This window comes from Botrytis porri (assembly GCF_014898465.1).
Source record: "Botrytis porri strain MUCL 3234 chromosome Unknown BPOR_008, whole genome shotgun sequence".
Classification (NCBI taxonomy): Eukaryota; Fungi; Ascomycota; class Leotiomycetes; order Helotiales; family Sclerotiniaceae; genus Botrytis; species Botrytis porri.
The window spans coordinates 21,736-41,693 of record NW_024066082.1 but is presented as its reverse complement, the minus strand read 5'-3'; the positions used below and the strand labels follow the sequence as shown (position 1 = coordinate 41,693).

Here is a 19,958-nt window from a genome sequence, read left to right as displayed (position 1 = left end):
TTTCGTCGCGATAGCAAGCTGCTGAATGGACACGCATTCGCGGTATGAAGAGTGGATTCCGGTGGCATTGTTCCCTGTGGATAAAACGAATGGATTCCGTGTCCTGGATCTTTCAATCATGGGGCTTACCGGAATTTAAGCTGTGTTAAGCTGGGTTAAGCTGGGTTAATCTGTGTCAATGTTCGTTTGATATTTATAGGTCCATGATCGATTGAGCAATGGGACATGTACAACCAACTCCCCTAGTTTTGTTTGTTTGAAGTCGAGATTTGTAAGGCAATGTGGCTATTGGATTCTGATATGTGACGCAAGAAGCAAGGTTACATTCACGGAATTTACAAGATATAAGCGGAGAATGCAATGATAAAACGTTGTATTAAACAATGACAAAGTACATGATTGATAGAGTTCCACAATGCAAGACAGGTCTCTTGAATTATAGAAGATTGAAATTGTGAAAGTGCAGTCTTGCTTCCCCCACCGCCGCCTACCACCTTGTATACTAATCACATGCAGATCAAACATCTTCTGCCAACAGATACAACTCCCAACACATAGATAAGATTTTCAAGTAATCGTTATAGCTCTAATGTAGCCATTTAAGCTCGAAAGGCTGCACATTGAGCAGGATGGCAAATGTTTATCGGGGCAGTATCCCCTACGCAACGTGTGCAGATACGGCTATCGCAGCACTTGACGGTATCGGAGCAATATCCTGTTCAAACCCACAACCGTTAGTCCCGTTTGTCATAACATGCAAATACATGCTGTGAAAGAAGCCAGATGGTTGTTGAGACTTACCATAGATTCCTGAACAGAATTCATTCGCCGCCTCTCTACTCTCTTTCACGAGATCTCTCTTGCTCTCGTCATTTTGAGGCCCGCTTCTAGCTCCTTCAACATCTGTAACAGTATCAGCTAGAATTCTGGAAAAGGGTGAAATTATGTCAAACATACATCCTATCTCAGTAGTAGCATCAGGAGCGGCTGCCAGTTGACTAGGCATGGCCATGACCGAAGCCAAGAATAGTGTAGTTGCAAAGAGGAGCTTCATGGTGGTGATGTATTTCTGGTTGGTAGGCTTGCACTGTTATACTGTTTGTGAAGAAAGCTTGATGGTATGTATAAATGACTTTAATGATTGGGAAAAAAAAAGGGAATATGAGTACCTTCTTATACACATCAAGGTAATCATGATTGAGCCTCACTTTGTTCGATTTAGTATCACCACTAGTATTCTCTTGATTGAGGTGAAGATAATTAGGTGTAAACCATACACAGATAATTTCAGCGTAAGCTTTTCTGATATTTTGAGACACGGGTGGTGATCGTCCAACAACTATACACTAGGCGGGAATAGACGAATTAACACTTAGCTCAAATGTACCGTGTCTCATAGTTTATTTGAGATATCTCAATTAAGAAAATATGATATTGTTGTAATCTATCTTTGTCATGAGTTCTACTTCACGTACGAAGGTATATAGTACCAATCTTGTCTCACTCCCTTGGAATTTAAAGGTTCCAAAATTGTTTTGTATACGCAGAATGATATGATTGAGGGTAAATCGAAGGCGGTGAGGCTGAAATTGTAGAATTCACCTCCATATAGAACTATATCTTAGTACTTCTTTATGGATCGGGAACATTTCAATATATATAGGACTGAGAGGATTGATATCAACCAGATAAAGGACATTTTATGATGATACGGTCTCGATGAGAGCTTGTGGAGAATTATTTGCTAAATAAGTTTCTTCAATGAGAATATTGATCGGTACAATAAAAATGAGGATAGAATAGAGTTGTGATCTAGTCTATAAATTCTCGGATAACAGGGAATCAGTATAGTTATGACGGGTAGCAAATCTCCCAATGTGAGGGAATAAATGAATCTTGAGAAGTTGTTTCCCCAGACCTCTTGTCTCAGATTGGATTTTGATCGACCAACCTTATATTCACGTTAAAACGGTAGTCATATTCAGATGTCTCTCAATTTCGATATTCGTTGTAGATCGTAATTAAACTACTTAATGAAGCTTTCTATACTACTTAATTATAGAGATGGAGACAATTCCTTGTACTACTTAGGTTTTCATAGTACTCCTTTTCTCAACCCTTTTTCTAACTCAATTGAAACGCCTATTTAAAGTTTAATCTACATGATTATTATTTTATTACTTACTATCTTTCTTTCTTAATTATATACCGAATTGATTGATTAGAGAAATATTACTTTTTAGTTAAAAGTCTGTCTTTTAATAAGATTAAATATAATCATATCAACTAACGTAGTTTATTAGTGAGCAAATTATATTAATAAATAAATCACTTTCACCTCAATTTATATTTTCAAAATTATATTATTTAATAACAATTGAATTAATTAATTAAAATTATAAAGAATTGAATAATTTAGAATCTATTATATTATTTTAATAAGTTCTTATATTATATTTTATCTTTTCATATTTATTACAATATTTATTAAAAAATACTTTTCTATTAGAATTTCTTTTCTTTTTGATATTCATTATATTGAATTTGAATATCGATTTTTTATTAAGATAATATTTTAAAAGCTTTTTATTTAGTAAATACTTTTTCTTAATATAATTAAAAAAAAATTGTGTATTAATGTTTACTTAATATCTTATTTGTTTTTCTAAATATACAAATCTCTATATTCAAAAATATGTTTTCATAAGCTAATCTCTTTATACCTTTAATTAGAACTAATATAATCTTGAATATAAATATAGGAAAGCTTACTTGATAACAAGTTATTCGAGATTTAACTAATATTAATTAAAAAGAACTTCTATTAAATTATAAGGAATTTAAGAAATCTATTGATTTAGATTGAAAAAGAAAGAAAGAAAATTAGATATATAAATTCGAATATTTAATTTCAAAAATACAATTTCAAGATTAAATAATATTAAGTCTGTTCCTCGAAATCTTGACTTCATATTGATACGCTAATACTAGCGCACCAGAGTACCGAGGTACATATAAATAGCTTCTACATAGCATAATAAGAACTTCGTCCTTCTTTCATACTAAAACTATACCACATATCCTAAGAAGTAATTGATTTTTAATATATAATTCTAAAAGTTATAAAGAATTCAACCTTCAAAATATAATTAATATATACCTTAATAAATTCATTAATTTGAGTATTATATAAACATTTCAGATTATTAAAACAATTAATATCAAATAACTGAATTAAATAACTTGAATATAATAATAACTTTAAATATATAATTTTTTTTATAATATACTTGAAAAACTACTAATTTTTAACTTTCATACCTATCTAGTATTAACATTTAATATTTGCCCTTTCTTCAATTCTTAATATACTTATCGAAGTGTTTTAATTATTTTAAATCTATTTTATTATTTATTTATCCATTAGATATAGGTTTAATAACCTATTTTATAGGAAGACTGGTTTCGGTATATTAATTAAAGAGATGAACCTGTCCTTGAATTAATAAAAATGAGGGAATAATTTCATCCTTTTTATTTTCATATATTATTATTATAATTCATTTTTAATTACCTAACTGTACTAATTTACTTCTATTATATCTTTTAGTATTAATAACAATTATTACTATATATATAATCTCCATTATAAAACCTATTTCATCAAAATTATTGAAATCTTTATTCAAAATGCTGTATTTCACTTGTATATTCGCAATTAATTGAAATTACTTTTCAATAAGTTTAAGATCTTTGTAAAAAGCTTTTTGAAAATTATAAATATAATTAAAATATGTTGTTAATTCAATTCGATACTTTACAAATTGATATACTTAAAGCTTTCTAATATTCTTTGTATTCCTCAATTCAAGAATATAATTTGTTATATTTTTAAATTTAAACAAAAAACCTTTCGAATTTATATTGAGTATATATTTGATAATAATATTCTTTTTTAATTTTAAAAAATTATAAGATTTAGATTGATATTTAAAATAAAGGGTAAAACTTTTTATTCTTTGTTATAAGATTATATTCAAAACATTATATATTTTCGTAACCTTTTGAATACTTATTTTTTTATTTTTTTGAATAACTTCAATAGCAAGGAATATACAAGCTTTTTTATTATTTGAATTTACTATAGGTTATTAATAAAATGAGTGTTGAAAGAGAAAAAAGTAAATTAAAATGAAAATGATTTGTTTATTGATATGATCTGTTTATTGATAAACCATGTTATCTAATATCTTATAATCAGATTTATTATAAATTCTATTTTAATTCTTTTGTTATTAATTTTATATACAAACATAGAGTTCTAATTCAAAAGCTTTTAAGAAGAAAATAAAAAATAGAATAAAAGAAGATATTTCTTATATTTTTATATTTTTATTCATATTCTCTAATAATCCCCTCTAAAAAACTTTCATTATACTCAAACAGGGTCTCTCAATTCAATATAATTAATAACTGAATATTTCACTCTAATCTAATTAATACGGTAGTAGAAAGTGATTGAATAATATTCTTCAGACCTACATTCTAATAGAAGACTATATAGATATCAAAGAATAGTCTTAGCAAATAGTCAGTTAAATAACTTCACTCAGTATAATAGAATACCATAAACCTACCACTTCAATACAATTATGCCGACATCCAGTTCCTTTCCTTCCGTATCATCGTTACTTGAGATCAAATATTCTTCGACATGAAGGTTTTTATATGTCCATTATCAAAAATTATACCTTTTCCCCGTTTTCTCCCTCATTCCCTTCTCCTTCATGATGTATAAACTTTCGAGCATCTGTGTCAAGATCCTAATGCTACATTATCTAAACCAATGAGCATAACTTGGTATCAATAGCCAGCACCTGTGCGTCAATCCTAATCCTTCCGTCCACAGGTATATTCGACGCCCCACTTGTAGTAACATACAAAATATGACTAACCTTATCCCACGGCGTGCATCCGAAAGCCGCAGCTGTCGGTCCTGCTACACTCGTAGAATTGAGACTACCGGCCACAATCTCGGTAGTAATCGGACCCGGTGAATCCACCGCTGGCACAACCACGCGCTCGATAGAATTTCCAGAGCCGGTCATAACATAAGCAACGGTGTAGCGGAGTGCAAAATCATCGTAGAACCAAGTAGAGTTCGCCTCGTGGGACAGGATTTCAACTGCTCTACCTGTAACTTCTGTGCCGTTTTCGTGGATGGGAAAACGTATAAGTATGCTAAGACCTGTATTGGTGAGGTAAGCCATTCCGTCTCCAATTTTGATGCCGTTAACGGCTACAGCCCAAGATTGGTGTGTTAATGTGCCTGTGTGTAGGTGTTGTTGATGGCAATGAAATATTTTCCGGAGATGGGGTCTAGATTGTAGACTACGCCAGCGGCGTCATCTTTGACGAGCACATTAGACGGATCAACGCTCCACTGAGGCATGGAAATCATACCATTGAGAAATTGAGCTGAAGATATTTTTGCAATGGTGGACGATATTGCCGTGGTCTGCATTAAATTTGAAGAATCGACACGATAAGTGCCAGCGACTGGACCTGCACTGGGAGAGGAGCCGCCACCATTTACGGCGTAGATATCACGATCATACTCGGTGATGCCAAATATGGTGAGGCCATCAAAATCATGCACCACTATACCGAGGCCGATTTGGTCGATATGGCCAAAACCCCAAAAATAGATTTCTGCCTGAAGCAAAAAAAAATTCTAAAATTTGTATGGTGTGGCCATAGAAAACTTGGAAAAAATATTTGTACCATACAGAACGCGATCTCATCGCATATCATTATAAAAACTATATATAATATATCTTCAATTTTTCGAATAATATAATAGCTATAATAATATTATTAAATTATAATAGTTATTTGAATAATAAAGCTTACTTTTTATCGATTATATCAAGCTTGTATATATAGTTATTTAATCTTATAATAAATAAATATATTTAATATAAACAAATAATTGAATTAATTTACTTTTTAATCAAAAATCTTTTATTTAATTTAAAGAACATTAATAATATTAAATTATATAACCAATATATAATAAAATAATATTTAGTTTTATTATAATTAATATTTCTTTTTTCTTTTTATTAATCTTTAATATATTAAATTTAAAATATTTATATAATTTATTAAAGTCTATATTCTTTGAATTATTAAAAGTTAATAAAAATGAATATATCAATCTTTATGTATAATATTTATCAATATTTTATTAACTAAAATATTATTTTATGTATATAAATTATCTAAAGTTTTTTGAAAAAAAGATTTAATATAAGATTTAATATTAATATAATATAAAAAGCTTAATAATATAATAATAAGAATTATAACTTAATTTTAATATTTATTTTTATAAAATTATGTATTCTTTAATAATTTTTCAAAATAAAGTTAAATATTATTAGTAATTAATTATATAGAATTTTTAAAAAAAAAATTAGATTAGATAACGTAACGTATGGGGAACTCGGACATATGGGGAACTCGGACACTTTTAGCCCATCACCAACTTGAAACCGCAATAACTTTTATTATGCATACCCAATCACCTTCTACATCTGCTCAAATTGAAGAGAAGCTTCAAAAGGCTATAATTTCACTTCAATTGAAAGAATTTAAATCAATTAGAAAGGCTGCAGAGCATTTTGAAGTCCCTAAGTCTACCCTAGCTGATAGGCTGGCTGGGAAGAAAACACGTTCCCAAACCCACGAAATGGCTCAAATTCTTTCAAACGCAGAAGAAAATACTCTTGTACGATGGATTTCACGACTTACCATCACTGGATTCCCTGCTACACCTATGTTGGTGAAGGAAATGGCCGACGAAATTCGTCTTCGACGCGTTCGGGTCGCGTCATCTCGAAATCCTACCTCGACAGAAATTCCACCTATAGGCCACGAATGGATCTATAGATTCCAAAAACGACATCCAGAACTTAAAACATGCTATTCACGTCAATTAGAGTCTAATCGGGCTAAAGAAGCAACTCCGGAGAATATTCAGGCTTGGTTTGACGCGTTTCGCACGCGTCTTATTGAGCGAAAGTATGAATTAGATGATATGTATAATATGGATGAAACCGGATTTGGAGTTGGAAGTACTCAAAGTACGCGCATTATAGTCGATTCTACTCAGAAATCGAATTGGAAAGTTACAGCTGGCAAGCAAGAATGGATAACTGCATTTGAATGTGTCAATACAGCTGGAAATGCTCTATCACCTATGGTCATTTTCAAGGCTCAGAATACGAATTCTGCATGGATTCCAAAGGACACACCTCAAAGCTGGCAGTTCTCTACTAGTACAAATGGATGGACCTCAAATAGCCATGGATTAGAATGGTTAAAAAGGGTTTTCGAACCAGAATCCAAGAAAGTGTCAGGTGACCGACCTCGACTTTTGATCATGGATGGCCATTCAAGCCATATTACAGGTAGCTTTATTGCTTTCTGTATAGATAATGATATTGATTTACTTATATTACCTCCTCATTGCTCTCACTTGCTTCAGCCACTTGATATTGCGGTGTATGGGCCAATGAAACGATATCATGCTTTAGAGGTCGATCGATATTCTCGAGCTGGTGTAAAGCGAATCCAAAGAGCTGAATGGGTAGAACTCTTTCAAAATATTAGAAAAAAAGCATTGAATTCTTCTAATATTAAAGCTGGCTGGAGAGGAGCTGGTTTAGTACCTTTTGCCCCACGAAAAGTACTCGATTCATTACCATTTAACTCCTCCCAGCAACCTTCTACTCCACAAATGAGAACCCCCAATCAAGACCTAGACTTGTCTATACTCAGGAGTTCTCCTCCAGATGGAACAGAACTAAGGCAAGCAAATCAGATCTTTAATACAGCTCTAGCAAGCAGTGGTTCTCCTGCATCGCCAACTCGTCGATATGCCAAGAGAATGACTAGGCTTGTAGAATCTCAAAATGCTGAGATAGCCCTACTTCGGAAACAGCTCTCTGATGCTCAGGAGGTAATTGAGACTCGAAAGAAAAGAACTAAAGGCAAAAGAGTCAAATTACAAGGTCAATTTGTCTTTAGTACTAAGGAAGTATTGAAAATGGTACGTGAGGCGGAGGAAAAACCGAAGGAGAAAAAGCCACGAGGACGGCCACGCAAACGCCCAATTGAAGAATCAGAAGAAGAGATTGAAGAAGAAGAGCTAGAGAATAGTTCAAGTGATTCGGAATTGGAATTGGAGGATTGTGTGGCTCGTAGAACAAGATCGCGTGTAGAATAATTGAAAAAGTGTCCGAGTTCCCCATACGTTACGTTATAATAAATCAAGAAAGTTTTTCAATTATTTTTTTAAAATAAAATAAGAAATAAGGAAATATATTTTTTATTGATATAATAATAAGTGTTTGAAAAAGCTTTTATTATTAATTCTTAATATATTTTCTTAATATATTCATTTCTAATATTCTTTCTAAATTTCTAATAATTTTTAATTTATTTTTTATTTTTAATAACTTTATAAAAAATAAAATAAAATAAGCTTTAATTATAAAAAGAAATCTATTTCTTCATTTGCTTTAAAAAATCTTAATATTATATTATTTTGGAAATATTATATTAAATATTAATATATAATTGATTTTAAATATTTATATATATTTATATAATAAATTAGAAATAATATATTAATATTAATGTATTAGAATATTTAGATATATATAAATAGCTTTTATATAGTATAATAAGAACTTTATCTTTTTTTTATACTATATATATATCAAAGAATATATTTTAATATATGTATAAATTAGAAATATAGATTAGTATCTATATAAATTTTGATTTTAATAAAAACTGATTTATTAATCAATTAAATATTATTTGATTTACAAATTTAATATTTTCTATAAATAAATTAAAATAAATTTATATATTTATAAATGTTTTTAGAATTTATAATTCAAAGTAGAAGGACTTGAAAGGATTGCTCGGGGGGTTGCCCGTGGGTCTCAATAGGGAAGTTCGGGGGGGGGGGGGGGTAGGTTTTTATTTCTTTTTCCCATCTATCTTATTCAATTAGAACCATATACAGGCGTATCGCATGGTCAAAATAGCATAGCTAGATAGACCGAATCGATTATGAATTTACTACTACTACTACTAATTCAAAGTATATTAAATAATATATTTTTAAAATAAATATAAAATATTAATATAAATATATTTTATAATTTTAAAATAAATATTATATTATAAAATAAACTTCTTTTTTGTTTTAAAATAAATATATAATAATCTTTTATTATATTCTTGAATATAATTCAATTTTATATTATCTTTTAGAATATTAAATTAATATTAATCTTATTTATATTATTCTTTTAATAAAAACTTTTTATAAAGTTTAAATAATAAATATATTATAATTATTAATTTAAAAGCTTCTTTTATTTCTTTATTATTAAATAATAGAATCAAATCACGAATAATTATTTTATTTTTAAATATAAAATTATTGTAGTTAATTTTGAACTCTAGATTAAATCTTTAAATATTAAAGTATTTATTAATAATTCTAATTTCAATTTAAATAATGAATTTTAAAAAAAGATTATTTAATATTATAAATATTGTTTAATATGAAAGAACAGGCCAATGGAATGTATGTATTATTAATTATATAAATTAATTATACTCAAATGAAATCTAATTATAAAATGAAAGTGATATATATATAATAGTTTAAAGTATATACTATAACTTTTAATATTCCTTCAAAAAGTTTATTCTTTCAATTTCAATAATTAGCTTTGAAATTCTAGTATATTCTTGAATCTCTTAAATATTATTTTTATATATGGTTTCGTTAATTCATTTGTAATTATATTATTTGTATTGATATAGTTAGTATTAACTAAATATTTTTTTATAAAATCTTGAATAAAATGATGATATATGTTAATATACTTTAATTATTTATATAAATATAGATTTTTAGTTAATGTTAAAGCTCCTTAATTATCTTCAAGTATTTGAACTTTATTATTGCTTTTGATATATTATAATTATTTTAAATCTTTCAAGAGTTAAATTATTTATTACCCTTATTTGATAAATATCACTATAAAAATGTATTTAGCTTTTATATTAAATATAATTACAAATGTTTGCTTCTTATTTGCTTATAAGATTAATTTATTATAAAACATTATTATTCTATTAAAAATGTTTTTTCTATTAGTTTTATTATTTGTGTAATTTATACTAGTGTATATTTTGATAATGTATTATAGGAGATTATATTCTTTATAAGTATCTAATAAAATTCCTTTAGGTTTAAAATATAATTTTTATTTGATAATCGATTTCAAATATCTTATAAAGTTTTTGAGTGTAATATTGTAATATTTGGTAGAATTAAATATAATTTATACTAATCTCCTAAAACCGAATATAATATCCGGTTTGGTGTAAATTATAAAATAAATCGTACTGTTAATTACTTACTAATATTTATTTACATTAATAAGCTTATTATTCGAAAGTGTTGGTTGTAGTTGATTGTAATTTGAGATTGATATCTTTTTGAGAATATATTGATTATGAAAAATTCTAAATTAGGTAAGTATTATATTTAAATATTCTTTTTGATTTATAATTAATATTTTTTTTAATTTGATATAAATAATGCGCATTTCTAAGATTTTATTAATCTTTTTTAGATTTTTAATATTAAATTGAACAAAAAGATAATAATAATAATATTATTTATATATATTAAAAGAATTAATTGTTGCAAGTAATTGATATATAGATATAGATTTATAAGGCTTTATATAAAACCCATTTTGATTAACTTTTCTTTCAAAAGAAGGCTTTAATCTCTACTGGCTTATTTTAGCTTATAAAAACTCCGAAGTGTATATAAAATATGGTTATAATTAATGTGAACACCTTAAGAAGGTACTAAATAGATTTCTTTTTTTAAGTATAATTCAATAAATATATTTTTAATATTAAAATAGAAACATTCAAGATCCTTTTTTGTAACAATTATAAAGAAAAGATGAAAAGTATTAAGTCGAATAATAAAAACGAAAGTTTTATTATAATCTTTATCTAAAACTTAACTAAACCCTTTAGCTATTAATCTGATTTTGAATTGCCTTACCTTATTATCTTTTGTTTTAATAAGAAATATTTATTTTATTGAAATTAAATTGCTTTTTTATAATAATATAAACTTTTTCTAAATACCATTCTTAATTAATAAGTCTATTTCTTTTTGAATTACAGTTTACTAATCTTTTATATGCTTTTTATCTATTATTACTTTTTTATATATATTCAATATCTTAATCCTAAGTATTTCCATTATTAACAAAGCAATTTCAGCTTTTGCTAGTGTATTTACTAAAAGAGTTAAGATTTTCAAGGCAATTTCATTATTTGTCTCTTTTTCGAATTAATAAATATTCGGAATAATAATTATAACGTATTTAATTAGTTCTAGTTCTAATCTATTTAAAAAGTAAATAAAGCCTAAATAATTTTAAAATCTTTTTATTCTTTTATATCATTATTACTACTTCTTTTTCTCTTTTTAAAACTATATCTTAAAAATAATATAAAAATAAATATAAATATAAATATAATAAATAACAAAGTTTCATCAAATATTATAATATTAGATAATATAATCTCAAGTAATTTACTCAAATTCAATAATATATAATCAAATGATAAAGTGTTACGGAGGTACCCGCACCGCAACATGGATTATAAGATAAACCTAAGGCCTTGGTGTTGGAACCTACGAAAACAGCACTGTAGGGACAGTTGAATTGAAGGGTAACGAAAGATAGCGGTAACCAGATAAGTAATCAGTGATTAAAAGATAGGTACCTATCTTTTGTTGTTACCTACCCTACAGTGGGCACAGGGTAAGCAGCAGTCACAGGTCGGCTAGAGAGCACAGGTTAGATAAGCGGTGGCATCATTACCAGTCACGGGATGGACATCACGTGATCAGGAAACCGACTTGTCGAAATCGGCTTTACGGTAATCGACTTGTCGATTCATAAGGTACGAAAATCTATATAAGGGAATGGGTTTCATTATAATGTAGAGCTTGGTGCTCAAGAACAATCATTAGTTTCATTACTATAGTTACGAGAATTGCAACCAGTTACCAACCTTATTGAATTCCTACTTGAAGTCTAGTCTAAACCACCTCGAGAGAACTCTAGACACTTCCACGTGACCCTAGAGGCAGCTCCCGTAACATAAAGTTATATTAGGTAGAATAATTTTTTTTTCTTTTTTTCTTTTATTGGTTTGAATAAATTATTAAACATTTATTAAATATTTTTGTATTTATTTTTATTAAAATATAATATTCTTTTAATCTTTATTCGTTTTAATATTAACAAGTATATCTTCATTGAATCTGTGATTATTATGTTTAATAATATTAACGGATTAATTAGAATAAATAATAATTTAGGAACATTTTTAAATTTATTGTAAAACTTATAATTAGATTTTATATTCTTAATACCTTATAATCTGACTATATAGTTTTTAAGTTTGAGATCTATATCCCCTTCTTTATAGTTTTTATTAATTATAATATAATAAAAATAATAAATATAATCTAGTTTTGATAAATAAATCTTTATATATTTGATGGTATTTTTTGAATATTTTTTGAATATTTTAATCCTTATTATATCTTGAAGTTTATTATATCTTTATGCTTTTAAAATAGTTTTAAAATTAATATAGGTATAATATTGATTTTCCTAAATCTTATATATATTAATATCTAATAATATGTTTATAAATACTTCGAGTAGACTTTAATTAATTTTATTTATATTTAAACTAATACTAATACAATTTCGAATATATATATTATATTTGGCAACTTTATTTCAAAACTTTAATAATAAATAAGCTTTTTTTAACATTATTTTTATCTCGATTTCTATAATATATATATTATATTCAACTAAATCATTTTAATAAGATAATATAATCACTATAACCTCTAATCACACATCAACCTTTTATTCCCGAATAGCTTGAAAAAGCTTTAATACATTATCAATTTTGACAACAATTATAGTTATATTTATAACAAGTTTAATTTCTTACTTCCAATCTTTCAATAATAATATTACATCACTTTTGTATTTTAATAAAATGATTTAATTTACCTTTATAATATTATTAATAATGAAAAGAAAGTATCTATACCCTTAAATAAACCTTAAAAAAGAATCAGCAATATTGAAATAGATTAATTCTAATCTTTTAAATTTTTATACATTTAATTAACTTGGAATTTTATTAATCATTTTTATAAGAATACATATTTTACAAATATTAAAAGTTGAAAGGATTTTAATAGGTCTTTGGAATATAATAACTTTATACAAATTCTTGATTTTATTAAGACTGAAATAATTGAAACGTTTATATCAAATAAAATATCTTTCCTTCTTCATTATAATCAATTCTTCAACTTTCTCTTTTATTCTATTAATGATTTCTACAAAGAATATAAAGAATACAGAATCTTTATATCCTAATTTTATATATAAAATAATATATATTCTATCTTTCATTATTACTTTGATAATCTTATTATTCTTATTATTTTCTAATATGAAATACATCTTTTTGAAACTAAATATATTCTTAAATGCTATCTTATAAACTCTCTTAACTAAGAACAAATTGATTCTTAATCTAAGTATATATAATATATTAGCTAATAATATTCTTATTTCATTCTTATATACCATATCTATTGTTTCTTATCTATTCAAGTACATAGCTTCCCTATTAATTATTATTCTTTATTATAAAATATAAATTAAACTTTTGAAAAAAGAGTGTTAATTAGATATATATAAAGTAGCATTAATATTAGTATATTATTACAATAAGAATATCTTACTAATACTTTCTTTAATAAAATAACAATTCTCAAAATCAAACTTATCAATAATACTCTTAATAACATTAAAGTTTGATTTAGTAATATAGACTTTATACTTCCTATAATTTTTATCTTTTTATAATAAAAAGGTAAATTGTTGTCTTTTTTATTTGTACTTTGAATTAGATTTCAAGAAATACTTAGTATAATAAAACTAAAAACATTTCAAAACTGAATAATCAGATTTATTATATAATTTATAAATAACAATAAATATATCAATCTTCAAGCTTATACTAATCTTATACTAACAATGAAGTGGAATATATTTCTTTTCTTTTATAAAATATACTAAATCTATAAAGGTTTATATTTCTACCTCTTTAATCTATAAATACTTGATTTTATCATTAATACTTAAAGTAGAACTAACAATATAAATTATATCAATAATAACTTTATACTTATTAGGAAGAAATAAGATTAAACTTTAAAAAAGTAATTTATTTATATACAAAGCACCAATTAAAGTATCTACAAATAAAAGCTTTCATTAAAAATCCTTAAGCTTATTCTATATACCTATAATAATTATATCAGAAATATTATTAAAAAAGAAGGTTTTAATCTTAAAAAGGTATTTATTTGTTGTAATATCATTAATTTTGGAATATTTAAAAATCAGATAATTCTAAAAAAAATTTGTTATATTATATTCTTTTATTAAAGCTTTATTATTATTAGATAATAAATAATAAATATAAGATAATGTATTAATATTATTCTTAAGAAAGGTGGCCTTTTTATTAATATTAAGTCGAATTTATATAGTGATACTACTACTACTGTTGAAGATTTAAAGTTCTTTAAAATCCTAAATTAAATTATTGATTATAATAATTTGTATATATTCATATAATATCTTTTTGTATATATAAAGATATAGTATATAATAAGTTTGAAATAGTATAAATAATTCTTATAGTTTTAAGAATATTCTTTTAAATATTTATTTGTGAAAAAATTTCTTTTTTTTTTATCTTTTAAAATGAAGATATTATAAATTTATAATAAAACTTTATAATTTATTTTTGATAATTTTTATTAAAAAGCTATTAAAGATTTTATAAAAGTTTTAAATCTCAATATAAAAAAATTCTAAAAATCTAAAAATTATAAAATAGATTTAAAATAATTTGAATTATATATATATTAATTTTCAATGATTTCTATTTATAAATAAGAAAGTTGAAAATTTCATTTTTTGAGATTTTTATTAATAAAGAATGATTTAAAATAGAAGTAGTTTGAAAGTAAAGTATTCGATTTAAGATTTTAATAAATTCCTTGAATTTTTAAAGTTTTATTGAAAATTTCAATTTAAAGTAATAATTATTTGATATAGAAAAAGTTTTTTTATTTTTATATTCCGATTCTTTTTTTATTTCCTTTTTTAATTTTTTTTTAATTTTATAAGAATTTTTGGAATTTATAAGAATTATATTTATTTTTAAATTATTAATAATTATTAGAATTATTTATTTATTAATATAATAGTATAAAGTTTTTAATAATTAATAATGATATAGTATATATAGTATATATAGTATATATAATATAAGGATTTTTAATATAAATTTGAATTTTTATTTGAATTTAATTATATATATATTAAAAATAAACAAAGTTCTTTTTTATATAATATATATATATTTGTAATATAATAATAGAGCTTATAATTGAAGAATAATTCGAAAGTAATTTATTTTTATAAAAGAATTTATTCTTTTTTAAACTTTTGTTTAATACTTTTTTTTTTAAACTTTTCTTTTTTGATTTTTTTTTAGTTTTTATATATATATCTTTTTATTTACTTTTCTTATAATTTTAATAATCAAAGATTTTAAGATCTTTAAGATCTTTTATAACCTATACTTTTTATTTTATTTTATTAAAATTTAATAATAAATAAATCTTAAGATGAATTAATTATATTTATAATTAATAATATAAATATTTTATTTATAAAAATAATATTATAATATATATTTTAAAAATTTATATGAGGATTTATATTGAATTTCTTTTTATTTAAAATGTTAATTTTATTATTATAAAGTAAAGCTTATTATTAGAATGAATTGTAATAATCTTAATAAATATTTTAAATAAGTATTTATAAAGAAAGTAAATTATTGTTTTGTTTTTAGAAGATAATATTCTTGGCTTTTAGAGTGATAGATTTGTATATGCTAAAATAAAAGTAGAAGTATATGAAAGCAAAAAAGTAATAATAATGAATAATATGATATTGATATTGATAAGTTTTTTATTTAAGAAGAATTTTTATTATTAAAATTAATAACTAATTTATATATATATATAAATAATAAAAAACACGAAAAAACTAAGGAAAGATTTTCTTAGAAAAACCCATTAATCTTTATTACATTCGAATTAGAACATCATTTTTTACCCCCTCTCAAAGTTATCGAATTAATACCTATTTAGGTTAAGGAGATATTATTATTAGTGTTGGAAAGAGGGATCTAATACATTTATATCAGAATCATTAATATCAATATTATTAATAATAGACTTACCATATTGAATATAATTAATAGAAAAGATTAAATTATAAATTCTTATGATGATCCAGGCTTTTCAGTATTCGGAGGTCTTATAGGGAGGTCTTAATTATAAAGAAGAAGGTTTTTGGGCATAGGAAAATAAAGGATGAAAACTCTTCAAAAGGCCCCGCGTTTTTCAAGAAATATCTTATAAGAGATATATTAATATAAAATTTAATATTCTATTAATATACTTATAACTACTCTATATAATGAAGAGAAAAGTCAAATCTTTTAAAAAACATTTACAATATATTAATTCAGATATACAATATTTTATATTAGTATATAATATTATTATAAAATATCGATTTCGATATCACTTTATATAATAAACAATATATTATCAATTATAATTGAAGAAGTAGTAATCTTTTAATATAAAATATATATTATTAAAACAATAGTATTTTAATACTATTATACCTACTATTTCGATCTTATTTAATTACCTAGTCCTATAATACAATCTTATCCTTTACATCGATAAAGTAATTCAATAAGCTTTAATATATTATATTCTATATCGATAGAGTAATCTAATAGAAAGAAAAAGAATAAAAGATATTAAACTTCAAAAAGAAATTATATATTATTAATATATTATAGAAGAAGATAAATATAAGATTTATAAGTAATAGATTAGGGGTTATAATAGGATTTCTGGAGGACTCGAAATACTAGAGGGTAAAGATAATCCTTTGAGAGGGATATAATATTATAACTAATCATAGCTTTTATAATATTTTAGAAAAAGTTAAATAGAAAGAGAAAGATTATTATAATAAAATAAAAAGTGTAGGATTTTTATAGGTATATTAAGAAAGCTAATAGGAAAAAGGGTTTTGAATATAATAAATCTATAATATAAACAACTTAAAGGATTTGAGAGGATTGCTTAGAAGGTTGTCTATAAGTCTTAATAAGGAAGTTTGAGGGGGGATAGGTTTTTATTTCTTTTTCTTATTTACCTTATTCAATTAGAATTATATATAAGCGTATTACATCATCTTAGTATAGCTATATAGACTAAATCAATTATGAATTTACTACTACTACTACTACTACTACTATATAAATAATAAAATATTAGGTGTATTAGATTTCGGATTTATTGGATTTAATATTAGAATAGATTTAATATTATGTTGGGATAATTAATGAAAAGTTTGTTTTTTAGAATTTATGTAATAGTTTTAAAAGAAATTGGCTTTAAAGTTGTTTTATTTGAAATTTGCTTATAAATGTGAATATTTAAATAATTTATAATAAGAAATGAAGCTTATATTTCTTAATATTTCTTTTTTGTTTATTTTTGAAAATAAAGTTAAATAGATTATTGATAGTTATTGAAATTGTTTATAAATAGATTTTTGTTTAGAAATAGATAATAGATTATATATGATTTTTATAGTATGGATTGAATTATATTAAATTTATAAAATTTTTGATATAATATTTATTTATGATATTTTTAAAATTAGTTTAATTTGTTCTAAAAATTAAAAATATAAGGATTGATAATTTAAAGTGTTTATATATAGATATATAATTTTTTAATTTTGAATTAATTATTATTTGAATTTGATAGAAGTATGAAAGGATTAATAAAAATTTAATTAATTAATTTATTGATGATTATAATTTAAAATATTAATAGAAAACTCATAATAATAAGTTTCATTTTATAATTATAGAATTATAATACATAGATATTAAGAATTCTTTATAAATGATATTTTTAATAAGTATGATTTTGTAATATAATATTATAAGATTTTTAATAAAACTTTTATAATATAAAATATTATTTGAAAAAGATATACTTTTATTATATTTATATATTAAATAAAAGAAAATTGAAATAAAAAATCTAAAATAAATAATAATAAACTTTATTAATAATTCAAATAACTAATTTCTTTATCTTTTTTTTAAAAATAAATAATAGATTTATAATTAATTTATAATTATAATAATTATTAATCTATAAGCTTTATTTCTATTATTTATTTTTTAATAAATAATTTTAAACTCTTTTTCAATATAAAAAGGAAAATTAAGAACTATTATAAATAAGAAAAAAAATTCTTATAAATTGAATTATTACTATTTTTGAAAAACATTTATAACTTTTAATAAATTTTTTTTTCAAATTAAAATTTATAAAGTTTTTATAAAGAATATTATATAATAAGTTTAATACTTTATTTCAAAACATTAATTTGTTATAAATTATATTATTAATATTTTTAATTTTTAATAAAAAGTGATAAAGTCTTTTTTGAAAATATTATATAATGAATTTTTATTTGAAAATCTTAATTTTATAAAATTTAATTATAAATATTTCCTAATAAAACTTTATAACTTTTATTATAATTTTAATTTTTGAATAAAAAGTTATAAATAATATCTAGAAAATAATATAAATCAATTTTGTTTATTTATTTTGAAATTTAAATTCAATAAAAGCTAAATTATAACACATATTTTCTAATAAAATTTTCTAACTTTTAGTACATTTTAATTTTTTAAATAAAAGGTTTTAAAATCTATTTAAAAAATACTATATAATAAACTTATTATTCTATTTTATTTCTTTCTTAAAATTAAAACTTATTGAAAATTAATTTATTTTTATTTTTAAAAAATAATTTCAAACTTCTATTATATTAATATTATCTAAAAATTAAAAGTTATAAAGTATTTCTCATAAATAATATAAAATATCTTCAACTTGATTTCTTTTAAATTTTTTTATTCTTTTCAAAAGAATTATAATCAATTTTATTAAATAAAATAATTCTAAAATAATTTTTAACTTTTAATTAAAAATATTCATTTTTATAAAAAAAATTAAAAGATTTACTATAAATAATATAAATTAACTTTAAACTATTTTTTTTAACTAATAAGTTTTTTATAAACCATTTATATAAAATTTAATTTTTCAATTATTCTAAAAATCTAATTCTTTTTTTAAAATTTTCATTACTCTTAAAATTATTAAAGAAAAAGAGTTTTTGTAATATAAAATATAATAATTTCAAGTTAAAATGAATTATTTAAAAAAAACTATAATAATTATAAAAATTTAATTTTAATTATAAATCTTTATGATTCTTTCTTTTAAAAATGATAATTAATTATTGAAATATAAATATCAAAAAAATCTTTATTTTAGTATATTTTCAAAATGATTTATATGTTAATATAACTTATATACTAATAAACTATATTATAAGTTTTCTTTCTTTTATTAATATATAAATATTATTTTTATTATTTTTCTTAATTCTTTATTATTTGTTATTATTAAATTAAATTATAATTAGTTTTTTTTATTTAATTCAATTTCAGAAATA

The 19,958-nt window shown here is 22.8% G+C and overlaps 2 protein-coding genes across 2 annotated transcripts; both read right to left on the bottom strand.

Moving 5' to 3' along the window:
• Positions 1 to 599: 599 nt before the first annotated feature.
• On the bottom strand, positions 600 to 1,054 carry EAF01_006186 (uncharacterized protein; the record flags this gene model as incomplete). Its single annotated transcript, XM_038914440.1, has 3 exons — positions 600 to 715; positions 802 to 903; positions 958 to 1,054. The coding sequence occupies 3 exons, from the start codon at positions 1,052 to 1,054 to the stop codon at positions 600 to 602; spliced, it is 315 nt and encodes a 104-aa protein (XP_038769395.1).
• A 3,784-nt stretch (positions 1,055 to 4,838) lies between these two features.
• EAF01_006185 (uncharacterized protein) lies at positions 4,839 to 5,524 on the bottom strand (the record flags this gene model as incomplete). The annotated part of the gene is made up of 2 exons (XM_038914439.1): positions 4,839 to 5,329; positions 5,464 to 5,524. The coding sequence occupies 2 exons, from the start codon at positions 5,522 to 5,524 to the stop codon at positions 4,839 to 4,841; spliced, it is 552 nt and encodes a 183-aa protein (XP_038769394.1).
• Between the last annotated feature and the right edge of the window lie 14,434 nt (positions 5,525 to 19,958).